Here is a 21,517-nt window from a genome sequence, read left to right as displayed (position 1 = left end):
CTGCCTGTCCAGTCTCTTAATCAGGGTTTGATCCGTAACAGTAAGTAGCCTCTTCCATATAAAAGTACTTACTGCCTAGTTTTATTTTTTAAAAATAAATTACCGTGGAAGACTGTAACAGAAGCCTTCTGGCAGTCTGAATCGATTATGTCAGTGTGGTGCCTCTCCTGTCCCCCATTCCTTTTTAAGCACTCTTTCATTAAAATGATCAAAAGAGAGGCAGATGCAGCCACAGTGTGAATGCAGGGGATGTGCAACCTCCTAAGTAGCACTGCCATGCGTGGCCAAGGTAGGCATGCTGAACAGTGATGTGGTAAAGGGTAGGACTCCAAGAAGTTTGCAGAAATTACCCTATTTAGGTGTTAAAGATTGACATGGGGTGTTTTTTAATAGCAATTCAGACCCTCCATATTAAGAAATGTCAGAAATCTTGAATATGTTGCATCAGGGTTTGGTGATTTATTTCACTTTAATTATCAATGTATCCCCAGAGCTTTTTTAGTACCTATATTTCTGCAGGCATTTCATTTTGGTAACTACAAAAAGAGTGTTCCTGACTGGGTGCCTTTATTTTTTCAGGGGGTCCAAACAAATCCACTAGCTTGTCAGCAGTCTCCCTCCCTTCCTTAGTTTCTCCTTGTATTTCCACATGATTGAGTGAATCTACTGAATTTTTTTTTACCAGTTTTGTTCTTGGATATATTTGAGATTTTTTTTGCCATTATTTCATTTATTTCTTCTATATCTTATTTGCTGTTAGAAATCTATTTTTCTTAAGTAGCTCCCTTAAAATGTCTTTGTTTTGACTTTAAAACATCTGTAATTAGACTTATTTTATTGAAGTCTCCTGGTATAAAGCTTTGCATTATAGTGTCAATTCTGTTAATTCTGGGTGTTGAATTTGCCTAGTATTGTGGTCTCTGTTATATTTTAAAACATGGCCAAGGTGAAAGGACCCTATGGGGCCCTAGACTAGAACGTGGGTTTACAGTGAGTCTGCTGCAGGGCTGTGTGAGTGCTCTTACTATGTGATATGTGGATAAACCTGGGCAGAATTGCAGCACAGCCTGTGTCAGGCAGGTCCTTCAGCAAATTGGGAGTAATTTCTAACTCCTGTCCTATATTTCAGTGAGATGAAAGGGATGATATTCAGAAAGAAAAATTGACGTTTACTGTCAGAAATAGATTCTAATAGTGAAATCTCTCAGACTACGTAATAATGTCCCAGAGGAAAAGGCAAGCAGCCTCATTTTTCAGATAATTTATGGGCCAGCCTGGCCAAATTGCTCATTATACTACAGGGAATAATACTCCGTTGGTGGAGGAATGGGCATGATTATTTAATGGGTACTTTTTGTTTCTACTTACATTTACTTTTTATGGATAAGTTATATGTAAATGTAGTCAAAATGCTTCTTTATGTGATTTGCCTGCAAGGCAATGCCTGGACAAACATTAAAATATTATCAGCGCCAGCATAAACACAGCAAACAAAAGGAAATACTTTTGGAAACATCTGATGTAGTTTTATTTATAAAGTGCAAGAATGTTTCTTGAAAAATCTCCCTGTCTCTAGGAAAGCATTCTTGTACACCCACCCTCCCAAACACTGCCCCCCCACCCCCCCCACCCCAGCAGTCAAACACTTATTCAAAAATAATGCATATTAAACCCTCCTAACTCAAGGTAAACCTTTATATTGGTCAGTTTATTCTTTTTGACCATGATCTAGGAACACTTGCAGGCCATTACCTCAAATATGAGGTCACTTTGTTTTGCAGTTTTGAGCTCTCTGAATGTAATTTTTATTGGGTTGGTATATAACAGTGGTGATGTTATTCAGTGGAAGTATGTCTTTCAGGGTTCAGTTACTTCCTAGATTCCTATTATCAATAGCCAATGACAGGCAGTGATTTACTGTAGGGAGTGACGTAGTTCAGTGAAGCTTTTCAAGTATTACACATAGGAGATTTTCTTACGAACGGTAATTAGCACATAACATTGATACTTTTGCCTGAGTTGCATGTGTTTTAGAAAGCAGCATGCTTATTAATATGACTAATAACACACAGTTGGAGTACTATTGTGGGAAGTCTGAGGGTGTTAAAGTCTGTAGTTTGTACTATCCACTGCATTTTTCCCCATGAATATTACTTAGAATACAGTTTTATGTTAATTGCTGTCACCATTAACTTGGCTTGGGCTCTTCAGCAAATTCAGAATTCACTGAATGAAAAGGTTTTGCTTACATTTTTGTGGGGTTTTTTTATTGCAGAGAGGAATTTGGCACTGTAAAATTGTTTACAGTCTTTTTTAACACTTGATTGTATCCCTTCCCAACCTTTTTCCCCTCTTGAGTTCAAATCCAGGGTTTTTTGCATCTTTACTATGTGCTGTGCATAGTATCTCTTCCAGTTCCCTCATAGCTTTTTTCAGTTTGTGCTCTAATTTGAGGAATAATGTCCTAAATCAGATATACAGTCTATTTGCTTACTCTTTACCATGATGATTATACTAGAATAGCTTATATGTGTGCATGAAAAAGTTTTCTTGCATGACTGATGAGTAAAAAATTTTGTTAGAATATTTTCATAACCTGGAAAAGTGGTTTGATAAATGCAGTGTAGAAAGCAGGAGAACACTCTTCTGTCTTGCCTGTGAAGCCCCTACTTTACCATTGTCAGTATTCTGTGTGCAAGGTTCACTACTGCTTCTATGAACTCTCAAGTTCTTTGGCTCTTTTAGAACAAAACAAAATTCATGTTGTTTGCAGACCATATATGCATGTCAGTTTAAATTCACAAGATTATCTGTGCACTGGTGTTAGCCTTTTCCAGAATTTGTATTGGATCCTTTTATATACTTCTATATTTTATAATACGTAATATAATATTTTCACCATGTTACTCTTACATTAGTCTGTGAAATAAATTAATGAAATAATGATCTTGATAAAAATTGAATGTAGGAAGTTAATTCTTTTGACCCTAACATCAATTTTCATAATTCTCTATTTATGCTTTTCTGATTTTCTTCTTGCTTTTTCTTTCAATTCCATATTTGTAGAAAATGCGTAATTAGAGTTGAAAAGCAATGGGGAATGATTATCATAAGCAAGAAGCAAAATGTAATGTCACTGTAGTAGAATTCAAGTTATGGTTGAAGAGACTACTGAAGAAACTGCTTCTTTTTCCTTGGTTAAGCTATTGCAGCACAGTGCACAGTTTCGCCTCACAGTTTAAGTGAACACAGGGTAAATACAGACTATTTATTATATTCTTCAGATGACATCAACACCATCATGTGTGCATGGTGTCCTTTCTGTTGTGCCGTGATGCTTTGTTTGTGCTCAAGTCATCGTGTGCAATAATGATATACTGGGATAATTTCTTTGCATAATGTAATTAAAAAAATTTTAAATTTTGCATAAAAGTTACCTTTATCTTCAAAGGCATATGGGAAAGCTGTTCAAATAATGTTTGAAAATACAGCTGTTGAACTTACAGAGGTGTTGCTTCTGTTCTCAGGGTTGTTGTTTGTCCATGTTTGTAACTTATAAGTCATTTCTGCCTAAAATGTGCAAATGCATTCACAGCAATTTTTAGAGACAGTAAAAAGCACATACAGAACATAACAGTGGAATCCTTTGTATATGCTTATCACACAAAAGGGGTATTTTAAAATGAAATGTAAGAACATTCAGACCATAACTAGTAGTAAACCCTGTTATATAGTTATTTTATCTGACTCTCCAATTTATATTTTAAGCAGGTTGTATTCCATTTGTGGCCTTAATCATCCACTAATGCATATGCTGAGATGTTCTTAGCAATAAAGATACAGATGTGCAGAAGGGTCAGTAGCCGCACTGAGTGTCAGGATTGTTCTTTCAGTTTTGCTTCATATCTATTCCACTCTTATACACATCTTCTCAGGATTGGAATCTTTTCACCAGCAACCTCTGTGAAGACTGCAAATGCCTTTCCGCAGCCTATGAAGGATGAAGTTGTTAGGTCAGATCCCAGCCCCATTGTAGCTACTTGTTGCTGCCTCTGACTGTAAAATGGAAGTAGTCCATGCATCTTAATCCCATTGTCTCATCAGTGAAATTGGTATTCCTGTTTAATCATACCTTCTAGGGTGAAGTCCCTTCCATGCAGACACCAAGGTTGTTTCAGGTATCAGTCCACTGTTCAGTTCAACGAGAAAAAACCCTGTCTGATCTAGAGAGAGTTCTTTCAGGTCGGAGAACAGACCACAGCAGGAGCTGCTCCTCGTCACTTGCTGAAAGCAGTCAATTCCATCTACACCATCATTAGAAGTACAGACATATACACACAACTGCCAAACTGAGTTCTGACAGTTTTTGCAGTCTTGCGTGCATGCACTCAAATACTTCTCTGGTTATGCAATATAACAACGTCATCTTGTTACACCTAACAGAGCTTTGGTGGCAGGCTGTAGCATTTACCGAGCTTTTAAAAACAAACTCACTCATCTAGAGTTGGTCTTTTTGGTGGTTGCAAGAGCTAATGAAAAAGAGGCAGGCAAGTCAAGAATAAATCCAGAAATACAGAAGAATCTAGAGATTTGATTTATGTGGAATGATGAACTATTCTTCAGCTACTATGTATGTCAAGATAAATTTTAGGATTGCCTAATACAGATACTGCAAGATCCTATTTGATAAATTGTCATCAGTTCTGGGATTTTGGTGAGTGTTCTTGTGGAAATTTAAGGAAAAAGTTACATGTTCTGTTTCAGAGAGGTAGTGAATAATTGAAGCATTGCTGTAGGCAGCTCTGCATGCCTCCCACTGCCTGTAAAAAATCCAGACGACTCAAGACCATGTGTTCATTGGTCATTGTTTTCCTTTGACACATCCCACCTTTCCAATGCCATTTTCCTGACCTGTTTTCAGCCCTTCTACTGCACACATTGTATTTGTCACTCCATACTCCCTGCTTTCCAAGCCTGTCTGGCCTCTCTGCTGTTGCCTAGAGCTGCAAGTCTCAGTCTTTGTTCCTGCACGATACGCCACCGGTCTTGCAACAGAGCTGCTGCCTCGCACAGGAGCAAGTTACCGCGTTCAGCTAATCTGCAGTAACTTGCTCCTGTGAGAGGTAGCGGCTCCTGGCTCCACCCTGCTTCCTTTCTTTCTCTGCACGCTCCTTTCTAGAAACCTCCTTCCGTAGTCTGCACATCAGCACTAGAAACCAGATAGCCTAGAGGGAAATGCCCAACTGGTTTGTGTATGAACTGGTCAGAAGTTATTTTTCAGCTCCACAGTTTGCATGGCCCTCTTTGACAGCCCAAGCAGACTTGCAAGGCAGCCCTTGGAGTCTGAAGGGGTCAGCGTTTGGGGTTCAAATCAAGCTGAAGTTGTGTCCTCATGCTATACAAGTCACGGAGGAACTATTTGATGCCTGCTTTCTGCCTTCACAAAGTACTACTTAACAGCTGGAGCATTGGTGTGTTGGTCAGCTGTGCCTGAATCTGTTGAGAATATCTTGAAATACTCACCTTCATCTTAACAGACAGCTTTTAAGGAGTTACCAGGAACAGATCGTGTGTGGAGAAGAGGAAATGATCAGGCTTCCTTGAAATGGTCTGCTCTCATAAAGTCTATAGCCAAGGGTTGTTCTACTTCCCATGGCCAAAGGTGGTAGGAAGGGGGCAATGGTACTGGGACTGTCCCAGTCCCCAAAGCAAGGTCAGTTGTGCTTGGGGAGGGTGAGCTCAGTGGTAAATCAGTCTCTGCTACTCCTGTAACCCTAATCCACCCATCTTCTCCAGTCCAGAGCTCTGCCCTGATTCTTTCTAACCCAGAGGGCTGCTTTATCACTCCTTTATACCTGTCTCATCCCTCTCATGTTCCACATTCCCTGTCATCTCATGCTGTCTTATTCCAAGTTTCCTTTCACCCAGACCCTTAATCCTGTCCTGTATTTATTTGCATTTACCCCCTTCACATCACTGTGCCACCACATTTTTTGGATTGCTGTGCCTGACCATGCCCACTCCTACAGTCAGCTTCCCCCACAAGCAGCAGTGCCTGGCTCCTGCAGCTCAGATCTTGAAAGCATTGGGTACGATTTACATGCCAGAAAAGGCCAAGCTTAGGACTCTGAAGGCAGAAGATAGGGCATTAGGTGGTAAGTAAGTATATGGCAACATTTTCTTGGTACTGGAAAGGCCGTTAGGACCTTGACATTATATTGGCAAAAGTCAGAAATGGTTTGTCCTGACGCTTTCAGGTTTTTTATGCTGTTTGCATGAAACATAATCATACAGCCCTAGTAGGCACGTCGGGCTAGAAGTCTGCTCACTTGGATGTATAGGACAGGAGTGCAGGGAGTGTAATATTACGTATGAATAGAACCACTGCTTCTTGGAGTGATGTTTCTTTCCTTCTACTTACAGAAAAAAAAGAAGGGAATTGTGTTGATAATGTATTGAGTGGAAGAGACTACAAATAAAATACACAGAAATCTATAAGCTAATATGATTAGTTGAGGCAACTTTGTATATTGCTACATATTTTCAAGTAAAAGTAAATACATGTGTTGAAGTGCCAGTAGGCGTTTGCATTTTTGATAATTGTTTCTCATAATGTTAAGCTAATTATTTGACTATGAAATTCAACGATGTTAATTGCATTGTGAAACTGTCACCACTGTTTCATAGATGGGTATTGATTTTGGCCAAATACAGGTGATGCCCAGCTCTTAGCAGGGTTAGGTGTTGAGTACCGCTGATGGCATTCTGAGAATAGAACTGTGTAAATGTGAAATTAGGTAAGAAATGGAAGACTGACATTTTAAAAGAGAGCACTGGCATAAGGAAACATAGAAGTGCTTATAGCCAAACCTGCCTACCACTGGAAAGTCTTCAAAGGCAAAGGGTAGTTAGTTGAGAGCATTAGGAGACAATATCTGGGTCAGTTTAGACATGTTGAAGTTTATGGTATAAATTTAATTTTAGTATGGTAAAGAAGAACTACAAGAAAGGCTATGTGTAATTTGAACTTTGTGATTGGTGAAGAGTACATCTTAATGGTAATTTAGAGATCAGTCATGCTGAGTTCCTGTGGCAGAGATGGGAGATTGGCACATGCTCCTCTATCTCACCCCTCTCCTTAGTGGCACATGGTTTTCTGATCCAGCCGCTGGTGGCTGATGTGGGGGCGGTGACACTCTTGCAGCAGCCTGGGCTATCCAGAGCCTCAGCTGTGACTCTTGCCACAGTCTGCTTACCTCTCTGGACTCTTCTCTGTGAGCTCAGTCTCTGAAATATGGAGAAGATGCTGATGAGAGAGACCCTGAAGTAAAAGAGTTTATACTAGTCATGAGATTCAGAATTTTTTAATTGCTCAGACCATTTAGGGATGGAAGACCAGAGTCTTTCAGGACATTAAAATATGGTTATATTGGTTTGCTCATTTCAACCTCATCAAGCGCTTGTATGGAAAACTGACTGATTTTGCGTGTTGATGATGTAATTTTGAACTTCAGAACTCGAGAGGAATATGAAAACTAGAGAAATGAAGAATGCAACCTTTTATTTAAACAAGGGAGAGTTACAAATAACTTCCTATTCCCTAAAAATTTTGCTAACATTGCACTGAGTTAACACTGCCTGTTTTGAAGTGCCATATGAATGCAAATAATAATGTAAAATACTTCTCAGCTGAGACAGTGAAAGGTGAATAAATAGTAAATAAACTTGTACTGTGTTGATATCAGTCTTGTTAAGGAAGCCAATTTGTGCAGTTAATTTGCAGGTTTTGGGTGTACATCAGTGATAGCAAGTTCAATGGTGTAGACAGTTTAACTTCTGTGTGGTCTTCTGGAAAGACCAGTCTTAAGGTTCCCTAGATGTTAATTGCTTCTAAGTAAAGCCATCCTAAAGACTCAAATTTTTAATGATCCTACCTTTCTATCCAGTAAAGAAAACAATGTGAAAATTAACCATGTGGGAATAATTACCCTGTATGTCTTTTTAAGAGTACTTTTTTTGCTTTAAGGTGCCCCTCTCTCAGATATGGTGACATACCCTGAATCCTTTTTGCAAATTCTCTTTTAACCTTTTTCACTAATTACTTCCCATATGTTTCTTTTCATTTAGAAAATCCTTAAATATTTTCTGAGTTTGCTTTATAGTCTTAGGAGAAGGTTTGATCAATATGCTGGCTTTTTCAGCTCCAGATATCCAAGTTCTGAATAAATTTGACTTACTGTGACTGAAAATGAGTTTGATATGCTTATCATGACTTCCATGTACTACAGAACCATTGCAAAATGATACAGATCTTCCCGACGGAGTCCAGCACACTGAAGGGCAGAGGGAGGAAGCCACTTGCCTGTCTGTACTGTGACTGATCTGTTCTGATCCTTGCTGTCTTTCCTTCCTTTGGGTATTTCTGTCAAAGCCCAGAAAATTTTTATATACCATATGTAATTACATAAGCATTTTTTGCAAACGATACGCAGTTTAACACCACTGCTTACTTAACTGTTTTACGTATGTGAATGGTTTGACTTTGTCATTTTGCTGAGTTGCACCAATTCCTGCTGTTGGTGAACCAGTTTAAGGTTTTATATATATATCATACTGTTATCTGGGAAGAAGTGGGAAGAATCAAAATCATGCTAAGATGTGTACATTCTGTGAGGTCAAAACAATTTACTGTCATCTAAGTTTCTCTTCTTTGTTTATGAAAACAGGCCTGGTGATGGTGAGAAATTAGTTGAAAATTAGAGCTGGTTTATATATAGAAAAAAATGTAACTCAGTATGAATTAAAACTGTGTATATATGCTTAGAAACATGAGAGACACCTCAGTGTCAGACAAGCAGAATGATGCCTACATTCGTACTTATTTCTGGTTATTTAATTTAATTCTTATGTGAGGCCTTATTGCTAAAGGGAATGGGATGCAAAATTGAAGGAAAATATAAAATAGCAAACACTTAATGAAAACTTGGAGCTACTGAAGAGAGTATGATGGGTTTTGAATGTCCCTTTTAATCAAAACAGAAACTCTTTCAAGGGTTTGTCATCAAAAAATTCTCCTTAATATAGGGTGCCTGTACTTAAGCTTTTGGACCCTCTAAACTGGAATGACCACTATGCCTTTGCTTAGGAAGAGGAAGATCATGATTATCCAGTTTGAACAGCACAGTGCTCTGCTACCATTTTTGCTCACCAGTGATACTCTTGTCTGCCTGTTCATAGCAGCGGCACCCTGATGTTCCTCTGGGATTTGGAGTTTGTGTAGTAATAACATTGACTTGCACAATATCTGCAGAAATTAAACTCTTTTCCACAGGTACCAACAGTAATTTGAGTCAACTTATCCCACTGTCCCTCTGGATCTTGGTGGTGTATGCAACGACTTCATAATAAAGAGTTGGAGAGAACAGCAGGCACAAACTGCATCTGGGGCTCTTTTTATTTAGGAAGCCATTAGACAATATTGCAGAGATTCTCTGTTACTTCTCTACTTGTAGTAATGTCATTTTTGTATTACTGTGCGTACTTTTAATTTCCCCTAATCTGTTTTAACTCTTATGCCTGCTGGTCTGAATGTGTGTTTACTAGTCTGGCTGTCCCTTTGTACCTAATGGTCTCTAATAAATAGAAGAGGCACATACCTGCTGTTCCTCCGTGTCACTGAGCAACATCCATCACAAAGAAGCCTGTGAAATTATTTTGTTGAAGAGCTGGTTGCACCATAAACACAAATTACCAGTGTGCGTCCATCTTTAATGAACGTCTTGCCTTTTTTTGTAGTAGTTCAAATAGAATTGTGTAATCAGATTTGCAAAGGTAGCTCTTGCTGTCATAATGAAGCTTGTTACCCTGCTAGGGTTCAGTAACAGCTACTGGAGATGCAGAAAATCTTATGGATGTAAAGTGATCTCTTAAAAGATTTTTTTCATTTTTTTAGGCTACTCACCCAGAATGTTGGTCTTCTTTATGTTGGAAACTTTGACAGACCTTTTGCACAAATTAAGGTATGACTAATAAGCTGGGGGGGAGGTGGCTATTTAAATTATTTCACTTCTGTATGATTTAAGTCTTGATTTAGAGAACCTCAAGTTATCAATACAGCTTCAGGAAAAATAATGGGAAATAATGCTACTTTGGTAATGTTTACCATATTCTGGGTTTGCTTCTAGTTACATCTGTGTACTTGTCAAAGAAGTTTAATTTTTCCTACAGGTTTTTGGGGGTTTTTTTGTTTGGTTTTTTTTTTTTTTAGGTTACCTTTGTCAGTGACATTTCAAAACAAAGCCTGTTTTGGAACTCTGTAATTCTTTTAAGTGATCTTTGACAGGGAAGACACTGCAGTAAAATGCACAGATTACTTTCCCAGTATTATTAGATTTATTATGAAAGATGCATTATGTCTTTCATATCTTTTATGACTTTATTTCTATTATTATTTTCTTTCTATTATGTCATTTATGTCCTTTATGACTTAGTTTTTCTTTTCCTTCAGTCGAACTGTAATAGTTTCATGTTTCTAATTGCCAGTTGCTAATTAGTTATTATCATGTCACTTGCAAACAAAAACATTTTACAAGAATATATGGACAGATTTTGATGAATTTCATTGGGACTTTTCTTAGGACAAAGGGAGGCATTAGCATGTCAATCATTACACTGGAATGTGGAAATGTGGTATCTGTTTTAGAATGATGAAATGTTTCCATGTCCCAGATGATACCTGTAATTACTAATATTCTGCACTCTTGGCACCATCATGTGCACACGCTTGTGCCTCTCAGAATTTTAAAAGCCTTGGTTTTGTTCTACATCAAAATGAAACTTAATTTCTAATACTCAGATGTGTTCCTTTGCCACCTCTAATTACATTACTAAAGAACAATATTCCCAATGGTATCTAGCAAATACTTGCTTTTTATAGCTTAAACCTTAGTACTGTTTTAAAATAACAGGTGCATGCTTTTCATCTTCTCTCTTCGTTTTCTCTCATCTCCCGTTTTTACATGTATGTTATTCAGTTTGGCTAGTAATCAAGCAATTTAAATGTTTCTTGCACGAAACGTCTTGCCAGAAGTTTTTTCATCACAAATCAGCTTGTATATTTTTGGTGATAATTCTTCAGAATAGTGCTTGTTTAAATGCTTTATAAAGGTTCTCTCACACTGTTCTCCCTTCCAAATGAGACCCATTCCTGCCCTTGACTGCCCCATTCACTTATAATAAGAAGCAGCAAAATGGGGAGGTTTTCCCCACAGCTGGGAAGTTTGTAAATTCACTGGGTGGATTTGAGAGGAAAGAGGCATATACTGCACTCATTTTCAGCCGCTTGCAGCCAGCAGTGGTATTCTTCCCATCACTTCTGGCCAGGGAGAGGCCCTTCTGCTCACAGGACAGCTGCAAAGCAGACGCTGTGCAGGATCAAACTGCAGGACTGAGTATCCTATCACTAGCAAATACTTAGGGAGAGAGTGCAAAAACAGGATAAATACAAAGTATGCGGCCAGTTTCTTGCAATTTGCATGCAGGGCCTTCTCAGCTGGAAGTTGTAGCTGCATCCTGATGCTTAATAGACTCAGTTGGACCTTCCTCCCTGAATGTGCCTAAGGGATTTTCCACTAAATTTTCAACATACAAAGCCATACTATCACTGTGAGTTAAGGTATTACTTTATTTTTTAAACCTGTTGCCAAATAATTAATTTTGGTTCAACCTAGGCCTTATGTCAGGAGAAGTGGTGAGCAGTCATTCTCTATTCCTGACTTTATCTTCTCTTCCACATAATCTTGCATCTTCCAAGCTACAAAAATTTAATCTATTTAGTTGCTCCCTATATCCAACCATTCAGTATTTCCAATCAGCACCGTTTTTGTTCTTTGTACTCTTCTGTATTTCTACTGTTGCCTTTTTTAAGGTAGAGAATGGCACAATATTCAAAATATGGGGCACAATAATGTTTTTTTGTTCTTGCTTGATAAATGTGACATACATTTGAGTAGGTTACTGTTAGACTTTCTGGTAATATATTGCTGGTGTAGTCTCATCCTAAATGTTGTGTTTGCCACAGAATAGGTAATGTGGATATTCAAAATAATTTAAGTTACTACCTAGGAAAAACAAAGCTTATTATCCACTAAATTACTGTTGATTACATAGACATGTTTGAATAAGGTAATTCCACAAGCTGTGTTCTCTAAAACATAACTTTTATTTTTGGAGCTATAGGCATGTATATGAGCATACATTATTTGCACACCGCTTCTTTGCTTTGTTTCTGATGCTAGAGGTAATCCTGAAATGGTAAGCTAATTTGTCTCAGGATCATCTCTTCTGTGTCTTATATTATTAGCTGCAACTGGGAAATAGTGTGCAGTTAACAAAAACAATAAGCTTTTTTTAATTGAGGCTCCTATCTGATTGCTTGGAGATTCTAGAAAGAAGTTGGCTACATGACAACAGGAGGAATTTGTATAGACTGTATAGGGTTTCATCCTCTTGGAGGTCTTCAGCACCAAAAACGGGGAGTAATAATTCACATTAAGAGTTAGTGCTGTGAAAAGAAATGTATGTACTCTGGAGATGTGCAATGATCTTTTGTAACTGCTGATACAAGTTTGTTTCATTCTTCCCCCAGCAGTTCTTCAGGTCTTTCAAATGCAGTGTTAATGATTCCACCAGTTAAAAGACCTGTGAACTGCATTTAGTCCTGGAATAAGGCAGTCTTTGTAACCTTTTAGTTCAGATATGCTTTTGCTCACTGTGTGATGGTTTGGTCTCTCTTGTTATATAAATTACCCACTCATGCTCATCTGCAAACATCCCAAGTACTATGTATTCTATTAAGATAGGGCATTTCTTGCCAAACATGTGCATTAAGGAATGCCCCAAACCACTACACTCCTCTGTAGGTGTAGATATATTACTCAAAGTGAACCATTATTATACAGCAGTACTTCCAATGCATTTTAGTGCCCTTTCAGTTGGACAAATAGGAATGTTACCAGCCTTTGAAATATTCATAGTAAGCATATAAACTGCCATGCTAGTACTCATAAATTCATGTTTCAATTTATGTACATTTACAAAACTGCAGAGAGAGGAACTCCTTATCAAAGTATCACTGCCCAAAAGCAAACAAGTTTGATTTTTCTAGAACTGTGCAGGAAGATAATTGCACCAGTGTCTTTGATGAAGAAGACTGTAGATGGCAAGTCTGGGAAGAAATTTTGAAATACTTATGTCTCTTCTAGGATGATTTTTCTGTCTATCTTACATGCAATAATTCATTCATATTTTTATATATGAATATTTATAATGTATCTGAGACATAGATGAGCTGGTAAGATTAACAGAAATTACCTGATCTTCTTCCTCCTGATTTGCTTTCAGTGGTATCAGTGGTATTGCTTGATAGATGTTTGATCTCTGTACTTCATTATGCAAAAGGAATGTGAAGCATTCACTCCTGGAGCTTTTGAATCCTGTATCTGGTAGCAGGTATATTAAAAGAAATGGAAGAGTGTGTTTTAGTGGCTAGAGGGATCTGCCTGGAACTTTTCTTTTCCAGTAATATGCCAGTTCGTAGATACTGCAAGGTTTTCTATGTTGCTACTTTGAACAGAGTTCATGCTACGGAACTTTTAACTTACTGCATAGTGCTTGGCATTGCTCTTGTCCTAGAGTAATAGTCCATGAGTTTCAGTAAGTTCAAAGGCTCATAAAAACGATGGCTATTTTCGTTAGCTGGTGAGAGTACTAAATAAATTAATTATTTGAAAGTCAAATTCGCTGTGGCAATGTAGTTTTTATTTTCAGAGGACTGTTCTTTAAGGTTATATTGAAGGAATCTGTTTAATATAGGGTAGTTCCTCTTATATTTTTATTTTATTTTAAAACAAAATTATTCTAATTTATTAATTCTAGCATCTGTTCAGAGGTGGTGTAAAACAGTTTCACGACACGTGTTCACTTTTTGTATCTTTTCCCATTTAAGTAGCTATGTTGTAGTAGTAGTTACTGTCATATACTTCTGCATTCATTCAGGAACTTCAGAGGAATTCAATGATTTGCAGCTTTCTTTGGATCTCACGTGGTTGTATTTATTAAATATCTCTTGGAAACTGGATGAAAGGAAGAAGGTTTCACTTAAGTGACAATCTTGATCTGCAACATAAAGCATTGACATCAGCTGGAATTAACTGGCAGGGTTTCTTAAATCTATTTACATTAAATATTGTTTGTATCTTTTACTAACATTGAAGTTATTAAAGCAAAAATTTTATCATAGAAATTTTGTGTTTATTAGAAGTATCTAATTTAATAGTCCCAGCATACATGTAATAGTCACCTGATGGAAGAGTATATTATGGGTTTTTTAACCTTTTCACAGAACAAGAAGTCTTTATAACATATATGACCCATTGTTTTTAAAATAGAGATTTGATCAATGTAGATCAGAATGAAAACTTAGCTACACTATATCCAGTAATAATAGCTATAAAGAAAATGATATTGCTTAATCAATTTATTGGGATTGAAAGTTTTTGCAGTTCAGTTCCTAGATGCTTCTGGGATTAGGGGAAACTGTGCAGTACACTGTGTTCTCCATTATTAATCAGTATGAAGCTTCTGGCAGTCTTTACTGTTGAGCTAATGACTAGTTTCATTTTGGGCTCTTAACACATTAAATTACCATTTAAATAAAGATTAATTACTGCTATTTTATTTTTAGTATTTTAAGAGTAGTTATTAAAAAGTTTCATAATACACTACTTTGTTCAAAATAGAATTGTTTGATTTAATAGAATATGAGGAGACTTATGGTGAAAAGAGTATTTTGGAAATAGTGATGTGTTCTTAGTATTTTGTTTCTATGGTGGAAAGTGGAAAGATTCTGAAAGTTTTAAGTTTGCTTCTGGAGCATTGCTGCTGTGGTTACAGCAGTCTTGCTGTCAAGGACTAGCAAGGAATCTAGCTCTATTCTGACCTGCAGCTCGGTAGCCATTATCTGTGATTTTATTAAACTTGAGAACAGTTTTGGTGATTGCTGAGACACCTAAACCTGCTGCCTACACTCCAGGACTGCAGTTTGGTTCTAAGTTGTTATTTGCCCAACTGCCTCATTTTCCCTCAACAAATAACACTTTTAACTTGAAACATGATGAAGTATAGTGGAGTTCTGCCAGAGAGGGATTGCAACAGGTAATCACCCCAGAGTAATTGCTCTGATCATAGCACATCAAAACCAGCAGACCCTCCAGATACAAATCCCTCCACCTTTACTTTAAGATCCGATGGCAACTTGTCAGCACTTCAGAGAATTTACTATAATGTTCCTAAGAGGTGAAACATCTGCATCAACACAGCTGCTTTACCTTTGTCCAGACATAGAAAAGCCTGAACTGATGTCTGAGAACCACGTTAGACCTCATTCATGACTCCTTCAGCAATATCAAACATCTGTAGATGATTACTGAAGTAATTTGCCACAACTGTTTCTTGAAAGAAGAGGGCAAAGGCATGAACTGGTGCATTTGCTGCTTTCAAGAGTTTATTTTTTAAGCAAGGATAAGCTAGTGACTTCTTGACTGAAGCTGGCATATTTTTCTTCCCTGAGTGACAATGACTTCTACTACCAATTAGTGATCCCACAGCTGGGTAGACTGCCACTGTCTAATCACAGAGGACAGATACAGAGCACCTTGTTAGGGTACAACTCTTAAAACTGCTCCAAATTTAGGAGGGGAATTAGTCCAACTTTCCCCTATACTCAGTTGCTGTCCTGACAGAGCTCCACAGCAACGTGGTCTGTACAGTCTTTTAGCAAAATACATGTAAAAGGTTTCCCTCTGTGCCTGTTGACAGCCAGTAAGAGTATGTTGGTGCCCTAATTATTTGATGCTTTGCTTACTGGACTTTCGTACATATTGACAAGAGTTTTTTGTGTTTACTACCACAACAGGAAAGGATTTCTCATTTGTCATGGTGAAGTCATAACCTGAGTTTTGTTTCTGTTGCCTTCTCTTACTCTTATTTCCCTTTCTTGTTATTTTGTGCTGTTAGTGTATTTGATATGAAATGCCATAGAATAAAACATAAAGATATTGTGCCTTCAGCTTAAAGAAGATGGCAAATACAGCACTAGAATCCCTGGAGTGAGACATTCCTGAGAAAAAGGAAATACAGATTTATCTGTAGGTGTTTGATTCTGGTTGTTCATGTTGAAGACAAATGATTTGAAATAGAAAGAGACACCACTGGGTTGAACAGAGGCCTGTCAAATTCAAGAAAAATAGTGGTAACTCGCTTGGTCAGCTTAGTAAGAAGTGACAGAGAAGGATTAATTCATCTTCATGTTAGCAGAATTAACACAGGTGATGAGGGGAAGAAGGGGAGATTATTTTAAACTGGGAAAGTAATATAGGAGAATCACAGAATCGTAGAATGGTTTGGGTTGGAAGGGACCTTAAAGATCACCTAGTTCCAACCCCCCTGCCATGGGCAGGGACACCTTCCACTAGACCAGGTTGCTCAAAGCCCCGTCCAACCTGGCCTTGAACACTTCCAGGGAGGAGGCAGCCACAACTTCTCTGGGCAACCTGTTCCAGTGTCTCACCACCCTCACAGCAAAGAATTTCTTCCTTCTATCTAATCTAAATCTACCCTCTTTCAGTTCAAAACCGTTACTCATCATCCTGTCACTACCCTCCCTGATAAACAGTCCCTCCCCATCTTTTCTGTAGCCCCCTTTAAGTACTGGAAGGTCTCCTCAGAGCCTTCTCTTCTCCAGGCTGAACAACCCCAACTGTCTCAGCCTGTCTTCATAGGGGAGGTGCTCCAGCCCCCTGATCATCTTCGTGGCCTCCTCTGGACCCTCTTGAGCAGGTCCATGTCCTTCTTATGCTGGTGGCCCCAGAGCTGGACAAAGTACTCCAGGTGGGGTCTCATGAGAGCAGAGTAGAGGGGAAGAATCACCTCCCTTGACCTGCTGGTCACACTTCTCTTGATGCAGCCCAGGATACAGTTGGCTTTCTGGGCTGCGAGCGCACATTGCTGGCTCATAGTCAGTTTTCCATCCACTAGTACCCCAAAGTCATCCTCTGCAGGGCTGCTCTCAATGCACTCATTGCCCAGCCTGCATTTGTGCTTAGAATTGCCCCAACCCATGTGCAGGACTTTGCACTTGGTCTTGTTGAACTTTATGAGGTTTGCACGGGCCCACCTGTCAAGTCTGTCAAGGTCCCTCTGGATGACATCCCTTCCCTCCAGCGTGTCAACCGCACCAGACAGCTTGGTGCTATTGACATAACAAATGGGTTATGCTGAACAGAAATAATTTTATTCTGAAAGCTAAAAGTATACTTTTGAAAGCTACAGATCTGGATCCAACTTCTGCTAGGAATAAACACCTTTACAGTGTTGAGAAGAAATGTGATAATTATATGATTTGATGACTGTGAAAGAAGATAAACTCAGATAATCTGAGTCCCTACGTTTCATTAAACACAGTCTCTCTAAATTAAAACACACAAACGGGGTATAAAAGTAAAGCTGTATAATAATATGCCTCTTCTGAAAGGAGGTTGCAGAGAGGTGGGGATGAGTCTCTTTAACCAAGTAATAAGCGATAGGACAAGAGGTAATGGCCTCAAGTTGCACCAGGGAAGGTTAAGACTAGATATTAGGAAGCATTTTTTTTACAGAATGGGTTGTTAGGTGTTGGAATGGGCTGTCCAGGGAGGTGGTGAAGTCCCCATCCCTGGAGGTGTTTAAGAGTAGAGTCAACATAGCACTGAGGGATATGGTGTAGTTGGGAGCTGTCAATGTTAGGTCAATGGTTGGACTGGATGATCTTCAAGGTCTTTTCCAACCTAGACAATTCTGTGATTCTGTGAAGTTCAAACTATAGGATAAAGTAATCAGCATTAATAATACATATTTATTCTTGTTAACGGTCTCCAATCAGAAGTGGTGGGTGGTTCTAATGTTTTGTAGAGTTTTGTGGGATATTACAGCAGGATTTTCATACTGTCTTGCTAGATGTGGAGGCTGCGCTGGGCATCGTTGGAATTGCTAGTATTGGGCTGTTGTGAGGCTGCATAAGGAAATCCTTCTCTTCTTTTTTCTTACTCTGTTTGCCTTTTGTGGAAACCACCTGTATTTATGTGTCATGTAGTAGTCAACACATGGGAACAGTTTCAGCACCAACACTTAAAAAGTGGGGCTGATTGCCAGGTAATCTTCCAAAATCAATTTCTCAATGGAGTGGAAATTTAAGCTTTGTTCCTAATGTTTATTGTTACAAGATGACAATGTACAGTCTTCTCATGGGAAGTCATGCAAGTGCTGAGATAATGCCTTCTGATGCCTGAACCTGTCCTACTTTTATGCTCATTCCTTTCTTCTGCGCTGGTTTCACATAAAGGACTGAGTCAAATTCAGCATCTTAGTTTTTATCTTCAGGGTGCTTGCATGGTCTGGGATATATGAAAAGTTGCCTTGCATAGGGTTATGGGCTGTGTTTGCCTTCCTCAGGAATGCAGAAAGGTTTTACATGAAAAATAAAGTTAATTCTCAGCAGTGAGGGCGTTTTCAGGAGGGCAGCCTAGGACTTGAAGTGAACCTGATGGAACCTGGAGTGACTGAACATCTTGCAATCTTCTGTCCCATGTTCAAGGTGCCTTTCTTTGACTTTGTGTCCTAAACAATAATCTGAACATACTCAAAAACAAAATTCTGAATTTGTGACAGCAGTAACAGAAACTCTGAGAGATAAAAAACTGCCCAACCCACACAGTTTATGTCTTGTAAAGAAGATGAGGGAGGTGCTAGAGATAACTTACTGAACAAACTGCAAGTAACAAAACATTGTAAGGTGCTAGCAAGAAATCACCCACTGCTCATTCCTAAGTTACATGTTTGTTAAAGGTAGCAAATTTAGCTCATTTTGCAAAATAGGATACATTTGAACCATTACTTTGAGAATTAATTAGGAAAGAAAAAAAGCATATGGCTTAATTCTTTATCCCTTGACTTCCTTTCATTTCTCTACATCTTGACATTCTTTGTTGCAGCTTTTCTCCAAACAATTGCTAACTCCTAAGGGCAAGGGTCCCAACTGCCTGTGTGTTTGTATAGTCCCTGAAATACTAGAGTTCTCAGTCCTGCGTGGGAATGTTAGACACCAATAGTATAAATGAATAGTAATATATTTTATATGTGCATTTATATTACAGTGAATGCCAGCACACAGTGGGCATATTTACTCTCTATAGACACATTGAGGGGGAAAAAAATACTAAAAAAAAAAAAAAATCTAGCTTTGGAGCTGGTGATGTAAACAGAGAAAGAATAACAACCAGAAGATCTGCATGAGCACTGCAAAAACTGAAGCAGTGATTTTGTATGCTGTCACAATTGCTGCCCCTAAGAACAAAATGTTAATGAGCTATAATTTATAAATTCACTCTGTTCTGATGGATCAGATAGTCCCCATTTTGCTTTTTGTCATGATTATGCCTGTGAATTCAGTTTAAAAATTTGTTCTTTGTAAAGCATGTGGTGTTCCATAGAAGTCCACAGAATTAGGAAGATTACCTCTGCAGTTTTCTGTTGTTGCTGCCAATAAGATAGAATAATTGGTGCTTGGTTTTGGACTGGGGCGGGGGGGGGGAGCAACTTTTGTTATTTCAGCTCCTAGTAGGTTTTTTTGAAAATCAATCCAAGTTTGTTCTTACTAAGCACAGGGTAAATTAAGCCTTCTGAAAAGGTTAAAATAATACGTAATTGATGGTAGATCTTAATTTATTGGTTTTTTTTTTAGTTTTCTATTTACTTCTGTATTAACTGTTCAAGAAAAAAAGAATCTTAAAATGCTTTTAATGAGTATTGTAAAAATGAACAGATTGCAGTTTTTTAAGCTTTCCGTTTCCTGGGTTTTGGAATACAAATACATCCTAGCAATAGAAAGCCAGTATGATAATACTTCATTTCTCAAAAAGCTTAGAAAAACAAATGCTGTCAAAGGAACCTCGTGAAGTCCAAGAGAAGCAAATGCAGGGTTGTACATCAGGGACAGAGCAAGCAGGAGCCTTAACTGGCAGTCCTGCAGAAGAGTGCCTGAGGGTCCTGGTGGCAACAAGTTGAACGCAAGCCAGCCACCTGCCCTTGCACTGGTAAAGGCCAACCATACCCGGGGTTGTGTTAGCTAGAGCATAGCCAACAGGTCAAGGAAAGTCACTGTTCTCTGCTCAAGCATTTGAGATGCATCTGGAGTAGCCATGCACTGTTCTGGACTCCCCAATGCAAGAGAAGTCACCCTACTGGAGCAGTTCCTGCAGAGGTCATGACAAAGGGTAGAGCATGTGGCCTGTGAGGAGAGGTTAAAGAAATTGGGTTTGTTTAGAAGAGGAGGGAAGAGGGGGAAGTAATTGCAGTCTTCCATCACCTAAAATGAGATTGCAGAAAAAAGAGAGCCAGACACTTCTCAGAGATGCTTGGGGAAGAAGAAGGAAAATTCCAGTTGGATGTAAGGAAAAAATTTTCATGGTGAGATTGGCACAGCAGCAGGTTGCCTGGAGAGGCTGTAAAATCTCTGTCCATGGGGATTTTCAAAGTTTAACTGGAAAAGGCCCTGAGCAACCTGATTTATCCTTGAAGTTAACCCAGCCTAGAACCAGGAGGTTGGATTGGGTGATGGCTGGATGTCCCTTCTAACATGAATTTACCAGGTTTTATGACATTCTAGAATATAAGCAGTCACCACTGTGAAATACAACTAGTTCTTAAGGTTTTATAAAACCGCATCATTTATTATGTTTATTGGGAAATTGCAGAACTGGATGTTTCTGAGCCTCTTCTATTACTGATTGAATAGAGCTTAATTTCAGTCTGCAATACTAACATCGAGTATACCAGTCAGTTCTTCCTCCTTATCTTTTCCTATGGCTGCAGCCATAACTTGCGTTATGCAAGGTATTCAATACTTCCATTCTTAGTACCTCATTCTTTTCTTGTTAAATGTTTACCTTGGTAAGTGGCTGGTTTTCTCATATCAAAAATATGAAAAGATGCATCTTTTTTTCCATTAAGAGGTAGAATTGCATTATCTTCCACAGATTCTATGGTCCTCTTGCAAAGAACATGCTGTGTTTTTGTCACTAAAATGTTTATTCAGAAGAAGAAAGGTGGGTTTTTTTTTTTCCTTTGAAGTCATTCTGCAGCTATTTTCATGTAATGAGACGGTATGGATTTTCACAGAATCACAGAATCGTCTAGGTTGGAAAAGACCTTGAAGATCATCCAGTCCAACCATTAACCTAACACTGACAGCTCCCAACTACACCATATCCCTCAGCACTATGTCAACCCGACTATTAAACACCTCCAGGGATGGGGACTTCACCATCTCCCTGGACAGCCCATTCCAACGCCTAACAACCCGTTCTGTAAAGAAATGCTTCCTAATATCTAGTCTAAACCTTCCCTGGTGCAACTTGAGGCCATT

The 21,517-nt window shown here is 38.6% G+C and overlaps 1 protein-coding gene across 1 annotated transcript in view; it reads left to right on the top strand.

Annotated features, from left to right (window-relative positions):
• RNGTT (RNA guanylyltransferase and 5'-phosphatase) overlaps window positions 1-21,517 on the top strand; it is a 195,492-nt gene that overhangs the window by 147,169 nt on the left and 26,806 nt on the right. Inside the window, exon 14 of the mRNA XM_074862047.1 lies at window positions 9,953-10,019. Within this exon, the coding sequence (XP_074718148.1) occupies window positions 9,953-10,019 (67 nt within the window). The remainder of the gene's footprint in view (window positions 1-9,952; window positions 10,020-21,517) is intronic.

Source organism: Strix uralensis, chromosome 3 (genome assembly GCF_047716275.1).
Source record: "Strix uralensis isolate ZFMK-TIS-50842 chromosome 3, bStrUra1, whole genome shotgun sequence".
Classification (NCBI taxonomy): Eukaryota; Metazoa; Chordata; class Aves; order Strigiformes; family Strigidae; genus Strix; species Strix uralensis.
Note: the sequence above shows the minus strand (reverse complement) of the source record. Positions and strands in the feature narration are given on the sequence as shown.